The sequence below is a fragment of the Chiloscyllium punctatum genome, chromosome 41 (assembly GCF_047496795.1).
Source record: "Chiloscyllium punctatum isolate Juve2018m chromosome 41, sChiPun1.3, whole genome shotgun sequence".
Classification (NCBI taxonomy): Eukaryota; Metazoa; Chordata; class Chondrichthyes; order Orectolobiformes; family Hemiscylliidae; genus Chiloscyllium; species Chiloscyllium punctatum.
Window position 1 is genome coordinate 54,384,094 of NC_092779.1, and position 19,254 is coordinate 54,403,347.

Sequence of the window (19,254 nt, forward strand, 5' to 3'; positions counted from 1 at the left end):
CGCGGGGTTTTTGACAACGTTCCCCGATGAAGCTTCAGGCTGAACTTCAGCTGAAAGTTGAAGAACTGATGACAACCAATAAATACAACTCTGTCCACAGTCTGATCACAGACAAAAACACAGCGCCGTACTCCCCCGTACAACTAAACAAATAGAACACTTCCAAAAGCCTCATTTCTTGCCACGACCTACGGCATTTTGAAAGCGACTATCATGAGAAGGTCGCCGACAATTTCTGCTCAGCCAACCTACTTCTAAAAGCCAGTCATTTTCCGCCAGGTAACACTGAGCTACGGCCTCATCCGTACCGGTCACAACAGCAAACTCATCGCAAAGACCCCCGCGGTATCGGCGCCTCGCTTCCCCCTCCTCCTCCTCCTCCTCCTCCCCCTCCTCAGGCTGGGGTAGAGGAGCGGCTCCACCATTCGGCTCTTCATGCTGAGGACCTGCACCTCCCTGTTGTTCCGGGTCGCACAAACGAGCTCTCTTCCTCTGGGGCTCACCCATACCAGCAGCAACTCCACGCGCACCACCGTCAAGTCAACGGTTAATAGCTCGTGCCACAGCCGAACGTCCGCTGCGCCTCGAAACGATCATTCTGTCCTCAGCCCCGCCCCCTCCTCGACCCGCCAGTCCATCACATCAGCCCCGCCCCCTCCTCGACCCGCCAGTCCATCACATCAGCCCCGCCCCCTCCTCGACACGCCAGTCCATCACATCAGCCCCGCCCCCTCCTCGACACGCCAGTCCATCACAACCGCCCCGCCCCCTCCTCGACCCGCCAATTCACCGCCTGAGCCCCGCCCCGCCACCGCCTCAGCCCCGCCCCCTCCTCGACCAGCCAGTCCATCACATCAGCCCCACCCCCTCCTCGACCCGCCAGTCCCTCACATCAGCCCCGCCCCCTCCTCGACCCGCCAGTCCCTCACATCAGCCCCGCCCCTTCCTCGACCCGCCAGTCCCTCACATCAGCCCCGCCCCCTCCTCGACCCGCCAATTCACCGCCTGAGCCCCGCCCCGCCACCGCCTCAGCCCCGCCCCCTCCTCGACCAGCCAGTCCATCACATCAGCCCCGCCCCCTCCTCGACCCGCCAATTCAACTTTAAAACCAGCGCAAAATGTAATTTTGTGAAGGGTCACTGGACCAGGAGAAAGCCTTTGACAGGATATCGCATACATATATGAGGGATGTCCTCTCCAAAATGGGCTTTGGGGAGGGAATCGGAAATTGGGTCAGACTGCTCTACACCAACATTGTCAGTGCAGTCTCAATCAATGGGTGGGAATCAGATAGCTTCCCTGTAAGATCTGGAGTCAGGCAGGGATGCCCCCTCTCACCCGCCTTGTTTGTGTGTTGCATGGAGCCATTTGCCGAATCCATCAGGAAGGATGCGAGCCTGAGAGGGGTGACTATTCCTGGCAGCGGGGGCCTGCAGGTTAAGGCCTCCCTGTACATGGATGACGTCGCTGTTTTCTGCTCGGATCCGATGTCCGTGCACAGACTTATGTGCATCTGCGACCAGTTCGAACGGGCCTCGGGGGCCAAGGTAAACCGAGGCAAGAGCGAGGCCATGCTCTTCGGGAACTGGGCCGACCAATCCTCGATCCCCTTCACCGTCAGGACTGACCACCTGAAGGTGCTGGGTATTTGGTTCAGGGGGGCTGGGGCGTGCGCCAAGACCTGGGAGGAGCGGATCAGGAAGATGAGACAGAAACTAGGCAGATGGGGGCAACGGTCGCTCTCCATCGCGGGAAAAAACCTGGTCATCAGGTGTGAGGTACTCTCAGTATTGCTATATGTGGCACAGGTCTGGCCTATCCCCAGGACCTGTGCCGCCGCAGTCACCCGGGCCATCTTCCAATTCATTTGGAGATCAAAGATGGACCGGGTCCGAAGAGACTCTATGTACAAAGACCGGTGCAATGGGGGAAAAAACACGCCCAATGCCACCCTCACCCTGATGGCCACCTTTGTGTGTGGCTGCATCAAGTTGTGCGTGGATCCCCGGTACGCAAACACCAAGTGTCACTACGTACTGAGGTTCTACCTGTCCCCGGTGTTGCGAAGGATGGGCCTGGCCTCGCTGCCGCGGAACGCTCCGAGTAGTTGGACCGTTCCGTATCACCTGTCCTTCATGGAGAAATTTATGAGGAAAAACACCTTTGACCACAAGTCCATCAGGAAGTGGTCAGCACGTAGCGTCCTTGAGACCCTTCGGGAAAAGGAGAGGGCGGATCCTGTCGAGCGGTTCCCTGAGCAGACTGTCAAAGCCATTTGGCAGAATGCCTCATCGCCAGAACTTTCCAACAAGCACCAAGACGTGGCTTGGCTGGTGGTGAGAAGGGCTCTGCCTGTGAGATCCTTTATGCACGCCCGGACTCTCTGCCGCACCGCACGCTGCCCTCGAAGTGGCTGCGGGGGGGACGAGACTGTCACACACCTCCTTCTGGAATGTGCCTATGCAGAGGAAGTCTGGAGAGGAATGCAGTGGTGCTTGTCGAGGTTCGTCCCGAGCAGCGCCGTGACACGGGACTCCGTGCTCTACGGCCTGTTCCCCGGGACTCACACCGAGACGAACATTAACTGCGCCTGGAGGATCATCAACTCGGTGAAGGACGCTCTCTGGGCGGTCCGAAACCTGTTGATCTTCCAGCTGAAGGAGTTGACCCCGACCGAGTGTTGCAGACTGGCACATTCCAAGGTCCAAGACTACGTGTTGAGGGACGCGCTGAAGCTTGGGGCAGCTGCCGCCAAGGCGCGGTGGGGAAAGACCACCGTGTAAGATCGGCCTGCCTAAAGAAGAACAGGGGGCCCATGCGGACATTTTTTTGGGCTCTGCTGATGCCTCAGCCAAATATATGTATATGTACAAGATTGAAAAATGCACAGGATTGTAAATGCGAATGACAAGGATAAAGTCGAATCTGTGTTTGTAAATGTGGACATATGTATGGCATGATCCAACGTACAGACCATCAAATCATTTATGAATAAAGTATATTTTTGAAATTAAAAAAAAGTTTACTTTGATTTCTCTCCATAGATGTTTTCAGACCTGCTAAGTTTCCCCAGCAATTTCTGTTTTTGTTCCTGATTTCTCGCATCCGCAGTTCTTTCAGTTGCTTACAATGTGTAACGTTGCAACTTCTGTTTCATGACACCACTCAATTTAAGAATTAAGAATAGTCCAATGCTGAAAGAAACTGAACTTTTAAAGTTTAACCCTATTCTTCCCTTGGCCACAAGAGGAGTTGATTTCAAATAAATAAATCTTTGATTAAAGCAACTTAAATTATTAAGAGCACATCAGCATGACACAGTCACAGAGGTTTACAAGCATGAAAGTAGGCCTTTTGGCCCAACTTGTCCATTCTACTCAAGTTTCACAATTAATCTCATCTCATTTGCCTGCATTTGGTCCACATCCCTTCATGTCTGTCCAAATGTTTCTTAAATGACAAAATCATACTCACCTCCACCACTACCTCACTACCTCTGCAGCCTGTTCCAGACACTCACCACCCTGTGTGTGAAAAAAATTGCCTTTCTGGACCCTTTTCTATCTCTCCCCTCTCACCTTAAACTTACACCTTCTACTTTTAGACTCCCCTACCATGGAGAAAAACTGTTGGCTTATCTACCTTCTCTGTGGCTCTCATGATTTTACAGACCTCTATAATGACACCCCATAGTCTCCTATGCTCCAGTGAAAAAGGTCCCAGCCTATCGATCCTCTATTAACTCAAACCCTCCGTTCCTGGCAACATCCTGGTAAATCTCTTCTGAAAGCTCTCCATCTTAATTCTATCCTTCTGATAACAGGGAGACTAGAACTGGACAGTTATCCAGAAGAGGTCTCACCAACATCCTGTACAACCTCAAAATAATGTCCCAACTCCAAAGGTCTGAGCATTGAATGCCTTCTTAACCACCCTATCTATATGTGATGCAAACTTCAAAGAATTATGTACCTGAACCCCTAGGTCTCTCTGTTCTACAACACTGCCCAAGACCCTACTTTTAAATGTATAAGTCTTGCCTTTGTTTGTTTTACCTAAATCTAATACCTTGAATTTATTAAAATTAAACTCCATTTGCCATTCTTCAACCTATTGACCTAGTTGATCAAGATCTGTTTGTAATCTTAAGTAACCTTCTTCACTGTCCACTATACCACTAATCTTACTAACCATTCTTTCCATATTCTCATCTAAATCATTCATATAAATTACAAACAAAAATGAACGCAGCACTTCCATCAAGTCTAGGGGATTAATCTAATTTAAATGATTTTAAGATTTCTAGCACCTCCTCTTCTGTAATGTGGACTCTTCAAGATATCACTATTTATTTCTCCAAGTTCCCTAGCATCCATATTTTGCTTAACTGTAAATTCTGACAACAAATTTAGGAACTCACCCATCTCTTGTGGTTCTGCACATCAAAAACCTTGTTGATCTTTAAGAGGCTCAATTCTCTTCCGAGTTACTCTTTTGCTCTTTGTGTATTTGTAGGATCTCTTTGGATTCTCTTTTCCTTTATCTGCCAAAGCCAGTTCATGTCCACTTTTAGCCCTCCTGATTTCTCTCTTAAGTGTCCTCTAGCACCCTCTATATTCCTCAAGTAATTCACTTGATCCCAGCTGCCTGTACATGTCATATGCTTCCTTTTTCTTGACCAGGGCCTCAAAAACTCTAAATAAAAACCAAAATAACTGCAGATGCTGTAAATCAGAAACAAAAACAGAAATTGTTTCTAGCAGAATTCTAGAGTTAACATTTCAGGCCGAGTGACCTTTCCCCAGACCTACTGAGCTTTTCCAGCAATTTCTGGATTTGTTTCTAATTTACAGCATCCACAGCTCTTTTGGTTTTTATTAAGAGTTTTTGAGGACTGAGTAATAAAAAGGGAGATATCACTTTAATAGCATTGTACTGTAGCCTACCACCCCCCCCCCCCCCCCCCCCCACATTGGTCACAGGAGATTGAACAGCTAATATGTAAGGAGATCACAGATAGCTGCATGAATAATAGGGCTGTAATAGGGGAGTTTAACTGAGAGTGCCATGGTGTTAAGGGCTTGGATGGAGAGAAATTTGTTAAGTATGTTCAAGAAGAATTTCTCATGCATTTTGTAGATGGCCCAACTAGAGAAGAGGCAAAACCTGACCTCTTCTTGGGGAAATAAGACAGGGCAAGCAATGGAAGTGTTAATGGGGGAGCACTTCACAACCAGTGACCATCATTCCATTTGATTTAAAATAGTTATGGAAAAGGATAGGCCTGGTCAACAAATTAAAGTTCTAAATTGGGGCAAGGCCAATTTTGTTGGTCTTAGACAGAAACTTTCAAAGGTTGATTGGCGAGGCTGTTTGCAAGCAAAGGAATGTCTGGTCAGTGGTAGGCTTTCAAAAGTGAGTAATAAGGGTTTGGGGCTAGCTGTTACAGGCTGGCAGAAGTAGGGAATCCTGGATGACTAGCGTTATTGAGGGACATTAACAGAAATTGCTGGGAAAGCTCAGTAGGTCAAGCAGCATCTGTGGAGAGAAATTAGAGTTAACATTTCAGGTTGCGTGACCCTTCCCCAGACCTGTTTGGCATGGACTGGTTGGACTAAAGGTTCTGCTTCTATGCTGCATGATTCTATGGCTCTATCCAAACAAACCAAAGGCATCTCTTACTTGAACCAGACTATATTTATGTGCATTTGAGACATTAGGAAAGTCCAATAATTGAACAGACTCCCAGTTAACTTCAACAGGAAGATCTCAGACAGTGGTCTTTCCCCACTGTGCTTTGGCGACAACTGTCCCAAGTTTCATTTTGTCTCTCAGCACATTGTCCTGGACCTTGGAATGTGTCACTTTGCAACATTCAGTTAGGTGTAAGCAAGGACTGCAGATGCTGGAGATTAGAGTCAAGATTAGGGTGGTGCTGGAAAAGCACAGCAGGTCAGGCAGCATCCAAGAAGCAGGAAAATTGACATTTGGGATAGAAGCCCTTTATTCAGGAATGACATTCAGTTAGGGCCAACTCCTTGTTATGGAAGACCAACAAGTTCTGTGCAGACTAAAGGCCATCTTGCACTGAGTTGATGGCCCTCTAGGTGCAGTCGATGTTTGTCTCAGTGAGCATCCTGGAGAACAGACCATAGAGCACAGAATCCTGCATCATGGAGCTTTTCGGGATAAATCTCACCAAAAACCACTGCATTTCTCTCCAGACTTCCTTCGCAAAGGCACACTCCAGAAGGAGTTGTGTTCTAATCATGACCCTCCCTGTAGCCACTTCAAGGGCAGCGTGTGATGGCGCAGACCGACCGGCCATACAAGAAGGATCTCACAGATCGTGCCCTTCTCACCACCAGACAAACAATGTCTTGGTGCTTGTAGGAAAAGTGATGAGGCATTCTGCTAAATGACTTTGACAATTTGATGAAGGAATTACATGACGGAAAGCACCCTCTCCTTTTCCCACAGGGTCTCAAGGACGCTACATGCTGACCACTTCCTGATGGACTTGTGGTCAAGCATCATAACAATCAGATGATCCAATGTTAGAGATATAAAAATGCAGACATCGAGACAGATCCAAGAAATTAGGAAACATTCTCTTTTAAAGGTACTTTTTCATATGAAATAAACTCACAGTAAAAAGAAAGAAGTCGACCCAGGGAGATCCTCAACCAAAAGAAGAAAGGCACAAGATGACAGCGGCTGTGTGGTTTTGAAATTAAGTTGATGTAATTTTAATCAAGTATCTTTATTGGAACAGCATATGTTTATAGAGGTGAAGGCAGATAATAAGCAGTTAAGTGAAAGGGAGACTTGGAATTGTAAATAGTTGTTTAATGTTCACTTTTAGAGTTAAAAAATAAATTGATGTTATTTTCCTGAAACAATGGAAATTGGGAGTTCTTTGTCGCTCATATTTTAACAGATTACAAGGCGAGGTGAGCCTTTCTAAGTGTTCGGTTTACTTAACAGAGGGGTTCACCTCCATGTCATAACACTATCAATCCTGCATGGCACCTGCTTTGCTGACTCATTCTCTCAGACACCTCAAACCTTCTTCCCCACCTGCATCAGCACTAACAGCAATGACAGCCACTTTCATTTCACTCAAACCTTCCTTTGTCTCACACAATAGAACATAAAGAACCAGGACAGGCGATGGAGGGGGGGGGGGGGGGGCAACATTAAGCTCCTTACATCGATGAGAACAAGATCCTGGTCCTGGCTGGTGAAGAATTATGATCGTTCACATGGTGATACCGAAACATCCATGTTGCGGCAACCAAGTAAGGATTATTGACCATTGCTTTGCTGCTCTCCCATTGCCCCACATGCCTGATGTCTGACTCCATGCTCATGACGATTTCTCTTTTTTTGTCATCTGAAGCTACAAGAGGCATCTGAACAACTTCAAAGACTAGGAGGCTAGTCCTGCAACACCTCCTCTTCCATCTCTGAGGAAGTAGCCACCAATCCATGAGAGGCTGCACTGGCAGGGCTATCTCCTGGAGCCTCCACTATTGCAAATATTGACACATCAGTGTGGATTTCATCTAGATTGGTGAGTACATCACTGCCACAGTACTGTGCAAAGGGTCAAAGAAAGAACACCCAGGACTCTGGCACTCAGAGGGCTGCCAGAGATATAGCACCTGGTCATCCTGAGGCAGGAGAGGACCCAATGTTGTCAGCAATTCAGAATTTCATTCAAATACACAAGCAGACACAGGAGCGACAGGACATTTTGTCAAATTATGTCATGTTGCCTCTGGCATGCATGCACCTGGCTGCCTTCATGGACGGATTGGTGTCTGCCATGGAAAGCTAGGTGTGGCATATAGAGGTTTTGTTGGATAAATGCACAGACATGCACTCCCTTCTTCTCACCATTGCTGCTCTGCAACAACAGCAAGGGGACTGGGGGAAGAGGGACCTTGAGCTCACTCTACTCACAAGGAGTAGAACCAGTAAGGCACCTAGCCAGAAGTACAAACGGATTCCTCAGAATTCTCCTCTCAGGATACTGCAGTGGTGGCCAGGCCTTCCAGCTTCACTCTATCTACCCTCCTTAGCCCTGTGGGATGTCAAATTGAGAAGAATGCACCTGTCTCTAGACAGGATACACTCAGCATGATTGGGATCTCTAACTACAAAAGCACCTGACATCCCCTGACCAAATCTCCAAGGCTAACATACTCCACTCTAGGGCAGGCTCTTTCACCCCACCTGTGGAACCTGGGACTACAGCAAGATGTAGTGGGAGGTAAAGGTGGCCAAAGACCTTATCGTAGAAACCCTACAGTGTGGAAAGAGGCAATTTGGCCCATCGCTTCTGCACCAACTTTTGGAAGAGCATCCCACCCAGACCCAGCCACCAGTAACTCTGCATTTCCCATGTCTAATCAACCCAGTCTGTACATCCCTGGAAACTACAGGGTAATTCAGAATTGCCAATCCACCTAACCTGCATATCTTTGGACTATGGGAGGAAATCGGAGCACACAGTGAAACCCTTGCAGCCACAGGGAGAATGTGTAAACAGGTGGCACGTAAGAACCTTCATTCAAAATACATTTTCACATTTGTCAATGTATGTTCACTTCTCTTTATCAGTTTTGTTTAGCTGCAGCTACAAGAATGAAGGTATAGAACCTAGCCATTTGTAGTGCTACACAATGTTTTATAGTCCAAGATGTTAAGTGAGCAAAGATGGCAGACATCAGGGTAGATAAGCAGGAGGCTGGAAGAAGAGTCACAGTGAAACATTGACTTCTTCAGCTCCTGATACTGCCTGGATTGTTGTGTTCTTCCAGCCTCCTGCTTATCTCCCTTGAATTCCAACATCTGCACTTTTTTTGTTGCAGAATAATAACAGGCCATTCACATCAGAGAGGCTACTCTGCAGATGCATTGCTCATACAAACCAGTAACTCAAGTACCTTCAACTCTGCAATTATGAAAGCTGATGAATGGAAGCTGCCAGCTCACTGGATAACTGAACACCAGCAATGAAAGATCCAGCAGCAAGGCAGAACAGACACATCCCAAGGGTGTTTCTAAGGAGTGTATGTCTCTTTTAAGTGATGAAGCGATTAGCTCCCTTTCTCACTCAACTCATCTGTTTAACTGTGCTTCTCTCTCTGAGTCCTAGGCATATCATGTCATCATGCCAGATATGGCAGTTCATTATGCTCCCACTGAAGCGAGGGTAGGGCTGACTGTCTATGAACACCACTCCTGCATTACCCCTTTCCCTCTATGTCCTATTTCTACCCGTCCTTCATATATTGATGTGCCTTCCTTCACAGTTGTTATTCCAGCATATTGCCCCCCATTCCCTTCGATAACAGTGCACCCACCTTGAATTTTATCAGATGGACCTCCAGGATTGACCATGACCCACTTGTCCAACTTGGTTGTACAGTCTTGACTGATGATTAACTAGTCCCCTGACTGGTTTCTATATACCTTCCCGACTTACTTCCCATGACTCCCTGAACTGGTTACACTGCACCAACAGGGCTGACCATGGTCTACTCCCTAGACTGTGGAGGTGCTGACGCTGACTGCCCCAAGTGGTCAGCAGTCTATGTCTGATATTATGAGCTGCGCTTGATTTATAGAGCTGAGAACACTTGACTGAAGAGTGTCTCCCTTGACTTGTCTGAGGACTACTCTCCTCAGATTTGAGACATAACTGTTTGAAGCAGTGTGTTTGAGGTTGACGTGTGTGGTTCAGGTGTGAGGTTGATGTCACATGACACTGTACAGCAAAATGTCAACCCTCTTGTTTAATGTCTGCGCACAACCATGACAAGCTGCCTGACATTGTGTCTGCACTAAAAGGCGAGTCAAGACATTTACTGTGAAAAGGCTTGTGAGATTGTGGACATGTCTAGAAGGAGAAAGACCACAGGAAAAGTTTGCTCCAAGGTGAAATCCCGGTTGTCCCAAGTGGGCCACATTCACAAGTTCCTGAGAAAGGGCAACTATGCTGAGTGAGTGGGCACCAGACCACAGTCTATTGGGCTGTGCTGGTCGAGTATGTGATGGCTGAAATCCTCAAGCTGCCTGGAAATGCAGCCCAAGACAAGAAGCAGATCCACATCACTCCCAGATACCTGCAGAAAGCCATGTGGAATGATAAGAAGCTCAACAAGCTGCTGGGAAGGGAGACCATTACGCAGGGGGGCAGGGTGCTGTCTAATATCCATGCCATGCCCATGAAAACTGCCTCTCAGAGTGGCTCAAAAGGTAGATATAAGTATTGTGAGCATGTATGCTCTAGTTGAGGAGGCAAAGCATGAAAAGGCGAAGCAAGTCAAGACAAAGAAGCTGTGAACATCCAGGCAGGCATGAAGTAAGTGAGTGCTAAGGGAGCAAACGAGGATAAATGGGAAGCAGCCTGGATCAAGACATGTAATGGATAGCTGTCCCTGTGTGCAAACTGGTGGGTGCAGCATTCCAATGAAAGTTACCAGTGCACTACACTGTGCAGCATTGATTTGCAGAAATGTATGTAGATAAGCAGGAGCCTGGAAGAACACAACAATCAGGCAACTTCAGGAGGTGGAGAAGTCAATGTTTCGCTGTGACTCTTCTTCCACCTTCCTGCTTGTCTACCCTGATGTCTGCCATCTTTGCTCACTTAACATTTTGGACTATAAGATCGGAGATGTGAGTTTCATATTTGATCAGATGGGCCAATGGGTTGAGGATTTAGATAAATATGAGGTGCTGCATTTCAGAAAGGCAAATCAGAGCATGTCTTATACAATTAATGGTAAGGTCATGGGGAGTGTTGCTGAACAAAGAGGCTTTGGAGTGCAAGTTCATAGCTCCTTGAAAGTGGAGTCACAGATAGATAGGATTGAGAAGAAGGCGGTTGGTATGCTTTCCTTTATTGGTCAGAGTATTGAGTACAGGAGTTTGGAGGTCACGTTGCAGCTGCATAGGACATTAGATAGGCCACTTTTGGAACATTCTGTGCAATTCTGGTCTCCCTCCTAAGAAAGGATGTTGTGAAACTTGAAAGGGTTCAGAAATGATTTACAAGGATTTTGCCATGTTTGGAGGATTTGAGCTATAGGAAGAGACTGAATAGACTTGAGCTGTTTTACATGGAATGTTGGAGGCTGAGGGATGACCTTATAGAGTTTTATAAAATCATGAGGGGCATGGATGGGGTAAATCAACAAGATCTTTTCCCTGGGGTGGGGGAGTCCAGAACTCGAAGGCATAGGTTTAGGGTGGGAGGGGAAAGATTTAAAAGGGACCTAAAGGGCAACCTTTTCATGCAGAGGATGATGCATGTATGGAATGAACTGCCAGAGTAAGTGGTGGAGAATTGTACAATTACAACATTTAAATGGCATCTGGATGGGTTTATGAATAGGAAGGCTTTGGATGGATATGGGCCAAGTGCTGGCAATGGGTTAGATTAAGTTAGGATGTCTGGTCAGGATGGACGAGTTGGACCAAAGGATCTGTTTCTGTGCTGTACATCTCGATGACTCTATATGCCAATGTCTGTATGTGTGGTGACTGGTCATGAATGTGGCCTGAGACATTGGTAACTGGTATCCAGATGGAGGAATGGAGGAGAAAACGGCAAGCTGAAGTAATCAGCTAACTGATCTTATGTTCATGTCATAAATTGTTGCCATCTAGTTTATATTGGCAGTTGGAAGAATGGGAAACCAAATACCAATGAGACGAGATTAACTCATAATGAGATGGTAATGCATACTCACAGCTCATTGACGAAAATCTTTTTGCAGTTCTACACTTTTGTTTGAAAATGGAACTTTCTACTCACAATGTTGCAAATCTCCTCACCCACCCATCTCCTGCAATACTTCTAACTTTCTGACCAATGCCCATGTCATTCAATGCATAGGAAGATTCCACCTGTATACTTTTAGCAGTCTTTAAGTTCAATTATTCAAGAAACTATTTATTCTCTTTTCCCTCCTGTCTCATTAACGCATACGGTCTTCTTGAATTTAGTGCCCGTTAATGTTCCCTAATGATATACTGTATGATGCCTGGTCAAAGTCTTTTTCTGTCCTTCATATATATTGAGCAGCCACTTTCTCTAGCTGCTGTTATCTCCTCAAAAAATCCTATAATTTTTTTAAGCATGGGAATATTTTTTGAAATCCATGGTGGTACTTCTAATTATTTCTTTATTTAAGAGATGTCATCATCAGTTGAATCACAGGGATCCATCCAATAAATTTGTGTTAAGTAGAGCCTGAAGATGGTTGACAAGTCCCCTATCTAACCTGATTTGCCTACAAATACATTGTGTGAAAGAAGCCTAATGAATATGCAATGAAGCAGTATATATATATGAAAAATATCTTTTTTCCGACTTGTTTATATCTCATAGCTTTCTGATCTTGTATGGTAAAAGACATTAATACAATTTGGGCATGAGCGCTTGAAAGATTCTGTAACCTTCTTCTGTTTAGAGTGCTGTCTTTAAACGAGTCTGCCATGTCATCAACACAGGAGTAAAACATGTCTTTCATATTTGTGCCTCACCCTGTTCCTTCTCATTCTCAGTGTCTTGCACAGCCATAATCTGTTTGAATATAGTATGTTGGAAGCAATTGGTATTTGTGGATACAGCCACCATTTTCCTTACTTTCTTCATCATGAACATGCAAGAACATTGGGTTGTACTTCTGTTTCTTAACAATGGCCTTGTGACCTGAGAGGTTAGCCACCAACTGTCGTGGGTTTTTTATTCACTCCCTGATCCATTGGTTGGAGTTTGTCATGGTGTTCAGAGGTAAGAATGTTAGTTAACTGTTCTTGAAGCAGAGGTGTCAGTGTGCACAGGCAGTTGTCTGTAATGATGATAATCTTCCTTTTCTTCTATTTGTACATTTTTTCTAATTTCCTGATCCATTCCTCCAAGATGCTGGAGGTTGTCCAAGCCATTTTGTTAAACTCAAGTTGTATGTGTAGCGTCCTAACATTGGTAAAGTAACGTGTTTTCTTGCATTTTCCTATTCAGAAGAAATGGTAACTTTTCTCTGCAATCCATGTTGGCTCAGTTCCCTGCTAGTGACACATTCCTTGCTCCACTTTACATTGTTACATGTTTAATCAAGGAAAAATACAGTTAAACAGACAGATTTCATTCTCTTTAAAAATGCCTCTCAATGCACACTCAAGACATAATTGAGTCAATTTTTCAACCAATTATCTGTTGTTGCTGCTATATGGCCTGACCCTCACTGCTCACTCTGCTAAAGACAATACTGTGCCTTAACTTGAATCAGTCCAGCCACCTATCACTGCAAATGAACTTTTTATGGTCTAGCTTCTTTTCCAGGGTGATCCCCCTTTCTTGGACTGGAGATGGGAATGTTCTGTGCTTGGACTATCTTGAAACATGTTAGCCAAGCTTTCTAAAGGTAGGGTTAGGCTTTCTTAATCTATTCCTTGCTGAAGAGATTGCCTGATGGTCAAATTGTTGCAAGATATTCATCTTGTATTTCAGAATGGTGAGAATCTTGATGTTAGAATCTACCAGTCCTGAGCGATGGCCACTTTTCACTTGGTGCCATAATTTTCTACTGCAGTATCAACTTCACTTTCTCGCCATTTGACAACACTTTTAACTTTCTCATAGGCTAGCCATTTTCATAGGGTATGAATGTCATTTCACAGGGAGATCTTGATGTCAAATAACGGCTGGTTTGAGTTCCATGATTTCATGCTGTAGATTAGTATAATTGCACTTCAACTAGTTGGCACAATTGTATAACAAGCTTGCACAGGTTCAGCTAATTCAGAGTTATAAGTCCAGGAATTTGGCTTATTACTTGGCACCCTTCTATTGGTTTTTCAGTTCATATGACAACAGTAGATGACAACTTCATCACCACTGAAACTTTAGGTTGTTGAATTTGACAAAGTCACTGTACAGTGAAACATTACTATTAGTTCAAAACAAAAAATACCCGAAGCATAGGTTTTACATTAACTGAACTATAACAATTCTGCTTCCTATTTTAGAAATAGGCACTACAGTGACTAATGAGGTAAAAACAATGACTGCAGATGCTGGAAAGCAAATACTGGATTAATGGTGCTGGAAGAGCACAGCAGTTCAGGCAGCATCCAACGAGCAGCGAAATCAACGTTTCAGGCAAAAGCCCTCTTCCGGGCTTTTGCCCGAAACGTCGATTTCGCTGCTCATTGGATGCTGCCTGAACTGCTGTGCTCTTCCAGCACCACTAATCCACTACAGTGACTAATGTCTTATTCTCCAGTAAATACCCACACGCAAAAATAATATCTTGTGGCTTTGTAACTTCCTCCTTCCCTACTCTTTTAATATTTTGAAAAAAATGTTATAATTCTTGTTGATATGTTTGAAATTGTTTTCTTCATACTCTCACCTTATCTCTCTTAATTTATTCATTTTCTCATGATCTCCCTTTTCAGTATTATTCCTAAAGACCTATTTACAGATTTAGTTGGCTTCTAAAATCTTTATTTATCCACCTATCTGAAAACTACTTGTAATTGTCATAACTCGTAATGGAGGATCATGTACCTTTCCAAACTCTTTATTTAAAGCATTCTATTGTTGTTTTTGTTCCAATGTACAAACATCTCCTATATCACCTCAGTTAGCTCACTCCTTTTTAAAGTATGCCTGAATCCATTTTGGAGTTTCTGTTTCTGTAAAGGCTGATCATTTTCTAGTTAAATGTTAAAGCTAAACAATCTGTCATCATACTTATCACATTTGGTTTATCTACCTATCCAATCCATTATGTAGAGCCACATTTAATAACTCCTCTCCCTTATAAGCCTTAAGGGTGCTGCTGGAAATGGCTGTCCTGTACACATTGTTGGAATTCTGTTCCCTTTCTCCGTTCATTTCTCCTCTGACAAAAAGAAAGAAATAGATAATCCAAACATCTCAGAATAAGCATGTTATTTTAAATTATCCTCACATTAAATCACATGGATATTCAATTCTAGTAATATTGGAAAATGTGAATGATAATGAAAGTAATTAGAGAAAAGCACTGGGAGATGGAAGTATGAAAATAAGCAGAACAAAGTCCAATTTATAGATTGATCCTTTTGCCTGGGCTCAAACTGACAAAGTGAAGGTGTAATGATTATAGATGGCTTGGACAAAGTAAGCAACATCAAATACCTGGAATCAATGGTGCCAGAGGATGAGAGTATGGAAATAGAGATTATTGGATTAGACCTGAAAGTGTTAATATTATATATTGCATTAAACTCCACCCATTTTGATGATACCATAAGGATTTGAATGGGAAAATGGCAAAATATCTTAGGATTTTGGAGGTTGAAAACCTAAAGCTATTGGTCTCCAATAAGTCATAGAATAGCCTTAGTAATAATACCTAAGTTATTAATATAACTCATATCTGATTGTTGTCATGCAATAAACTACATCTTGCTTAGGACAAGAGACCTTTATCAATAAAACTCTCTACTATTTTTCCTTTACCACCATGAACAAATTATATCCCTAGTTTCAGATAAGGAAAGGGATGATGGCAGCTAACTACTTCAACCACAAGCTGATAGCAGTTGACACTGCAACACTTATAGCGGAACAAAAGCAATGGAGTAATTGGAAAAAGTGTGATGCATGTTAGGTAATAGAAAAGTATTGCCAAAATTGAAAGGAAGAATTTACAAGACAGTTGTCAGACTGGCCATGTTCTATAGAGCTGTTCGATGTTCTATGTTACAGCTTGGGCTAATAAGTGGTAAATAATATTTGCATCACAAATGATCAGCAATGACCATTTCCCAAAAAAGGACTGTTAATCATCTTTCATTTATATCCAATAACATTACCTTGCTGAATTCCCCACTATCAACATTCTGGGCATTACTATTGACCTGAAACTTACTGTACCGAAAAGAAGATAGGCAGGAGGTTGGGGATTCGATGGTGAGTAATTCACCTCCTGTCTCCTCAAAGTCTGTCCACCAACCGCAAAGCAGGAGCGTGATGTAATATTCCCAAATTGTCTTGATCGCTCTGACCCAAATAGCACTGAAGACATTTAACACCATCTAGGCTGAAGTGGCCCACTTGATAGATGCTCTATCCACTACTGTACACATTCAGTCCCTTCACCACAATGCATTGTAATAATAGTTTTATCATCCACAAGCTGTAGTACAACCGATAGTCAGCACCTTCCAATTCTGCTCCAACAATCGGAAGCTGTTTCCCTCCTGCATTTTCTGCTGATGGGCTCATTAATGAAAAATGAAATCGGGATTGGAGACAAAAGGGTAAAGTCACCATAGTCCTACTGGACCATAAGGCTGCTCTCTCATATTAGAAGACAATTAAATTCAAAGGGGGGGGAGTTATCCTTCATTTGTATAGTGCCCTTGTGAGATCATGTCTGGAGTAAAGTGTACAACATTGTAAATGCATTGGAAGCAGTTCAAAGGAGGTTTACCTGTTTAATACATGGAATGTATGATTTGTCTTATGAGGACAGGTTGGACAGGTTATGGTTACAATTTGAAAGATTATTCAAATTGGGAGTGTTTTCTTTGGAAAAGAGAAGGCCAAGAGGAGATTTGATAAAAAAATTTCAAAATCATAAGGGACCTTAAGAGAGTGGATAAGGAGCACTTTATTTATATTCAGTTGTTCCTTTTATCCTGATATTACCTTATATAGTCTTTCTTCCAAACTGAAGTATCTCATCTCTGGAACGATTTGTGTAAACAACAGTGATCCCTAGTTTTAGATTGCCCCATAAGAGGAAACATATTCTCCACATCCATCCTGCCAAGATCCTTCACCACCTTACTTGTTATTCTTCAAAACTCTAGCAGATGTAACCAAAACCTGTCCAACCTCTCCTCATACATTCCATGTATTAAACTGGTAAACCTCCTTTGAACTGCTTCCAATGCATTTGTAATACTGTACACTTTACTTCAGATGTGATCTAACTAGTGCACTATATAACTGAAGCATATCTCCCTGCTTTTGTATTCAATTGTCTTCTATTAAGAGAGAGCAGCCTTATTATCCAGTAGGACTATGGACACTTTACCCCTTTCCAATGCAAGGTTATTTCTCATTGGTGAGCCTATCAGTAGAAAATGTAGGAGGAAAACAGTTTCTGATTAGTGGAGTGGGTGTGAAAGGTACTTTCCAAATATCTTGGCTATTGGCTGTAGTACAACTTGTAAAAACTATTGTTACAATGCATTATGGTGGAGGGACTGAATGTTTAAAATGGTGGATGGAGTGTCAATCAAGTGGGCCACTTCAGCCTGTATGGTGTCAAACATCTTGAGTGTTTGTTGGGTCATAGTGATGAAAGCAAATGGGGAGTATTCCAACACGCTGCTTTGTGGATGGTAGACAGACTTCAAGGAGGCAGGAGGTGAATTTATCACTATCGAATCCCCAACCTCCTACCCATCCTCTTATAGCCACTGTAAATTTCAGGTCAATATTAATACCCAGAATGTTGATAGTGGGGAAATTCAGCAAGGTAATGTTATTGAATATAAATGAGAGATGGTTAAGAGTCTTTTTCTCGGAAATGATCATTGTTGATTATTTGTGATACAAATGTTCTGTACCACTAATTAGCTCAAGCTGTAAATATTTCCAGGTCTTTCTGCATATTGACATCAACTTCTTCAGAATCTGAGGAGTCCTGACTGGCACTGAACGTTATGTAATCATCAGCAGACATCCCCACTTCCGACTTGATATTTGAAAGTGGGTCACTGACGAGGCAGCTAAGCTGGTTAGGCTTCAGATATTACCATGAGAAACATCTGCAGTGATGTCCTGAGGCTGTGGTGATCAGTTTTCAACAGCCACAACCATCTCCATTTGTGCAAAATATGACTCCAAACAATGAGAGATTTCTCCCGATTCCCATTCACTTCAACTTTGCTAGGGTTCCATGATGCCACACTCGATTAACTGCATATTTTGAAGTCGTGTAATCACTTGAAACACAAGTCAGCATTGTGGGTAGTTTTGGAGGTCAAGTGATCAGTACCTCTGCTGAAATGTTGTCAGAATCCACAGCTTTTTCAACATCGAGTGCCTTCAAACATTTCTTGACAGTACATTGAGTGAGTCATAGCTATACACTGGTGTCTGTGATGTTGTGATACCTCAGGAGGAGGTTGAAATGGATCATCCACTTGGAACTTCTGGCTGAAGATGCTTCAAGTTTGTCTTTTACACTGATGCATCATTGAGGATGGGAATGTTTGGAATCTCAGTACCAGGTTTGTTGTTTAACAACTATTGACATGGATGTGGCAAGACTGCAGAGTTCTGATCTAATCCTTTTGTTGTTGGATTATTTATCTCTGCCTGTAATTTGTCATTCCTCTGTTTGGAACACGAGTGGTCTATTATGTATTTTTGGTAGATAAACACCTCATTTTTTCGGTACAGGGGAAACTCCCCTGCATTCCTCATTGAACTACACTTGATCATCTAGCTTGATGGTAATGGTAGAGTGGGGGATATGCCAGGTCATAAAGTCACAGATTGGTGTTGAAAACAGTTCTGCTGCTTTTGACGAGCCACAGTGCCTCGCGATGTGCAGTTTGGAATTGCTGGTTCTGTTCTGAATCAATCCTATTTAGTATGGTGGTAACTATAGAATATTGGCAGTTTGAAGTTGGGACTGAGTCTTCACAAAACTGTATGGCCATCATTCCTACCAGTACTGCCATGGATAGATGCATTTACAACAGGGAAGTCAAAATTTTAATAAGGAGACAAATATATTTCTTAGGGCTAAAGTGACCAAAGGGTATGAAGAGAAAGCAGGAACAGGATACTGTGCTGAATGGTCAACCATGATCGTACTGCTCCTTTATTCTATGGTTCTATGTTCCTAAGTACAATTTTCTTACTGGTTGGTTCCCTCACTACCTGCCACAGACCCAGTCTAGGAAATAAATCCCTCAGGCCATGGCCAGCTCAATCAGTACCACTGCTACCAAGGCATGCTTGATGATGGACATTTGAAGTTTCACATCTAGAATATACCCTATGCCCTTGTCATCTTCAATGATTCTTCCATGTGGCATTCACCATGAAGGAGTATAGATTCATCAGCTGAGCGACAGCAGTAGAAATTACTCAGCGTGAGGTTTCTTTGCCCACCTGATGCAGGTACAACAAACAACTAGAAAGCCAACTTGTAT

At 43.6% G+C, this 19,254-nt stretch overlaps 1 protein-coding gene across 1 annotated transcript in view; it reads right to left on the minus strand.

Annotated features, from left to right (window-relative positions):
* Positions 1-609, minus strand: part of LOC140465077 (tyrosyl-DNA phosphodiesterase 2-like) — a 36,932-nt gene extending 36,323 nt beyond the window's left edge. Inside the window, exon 1 of the mRNA XM_072560927.1 lies at positions 253-609. Within this exon, the coding sequence (XP_072417028.1) occupies positions 253-507 (255 nt within the window). The 5' untranslated portion in view covers positions 508-609. The remainder of the gene's footprint in view (positions 1-252) is intronic.
* Positions 610-19,254: the final 18,645 nt, after the last annotated feature.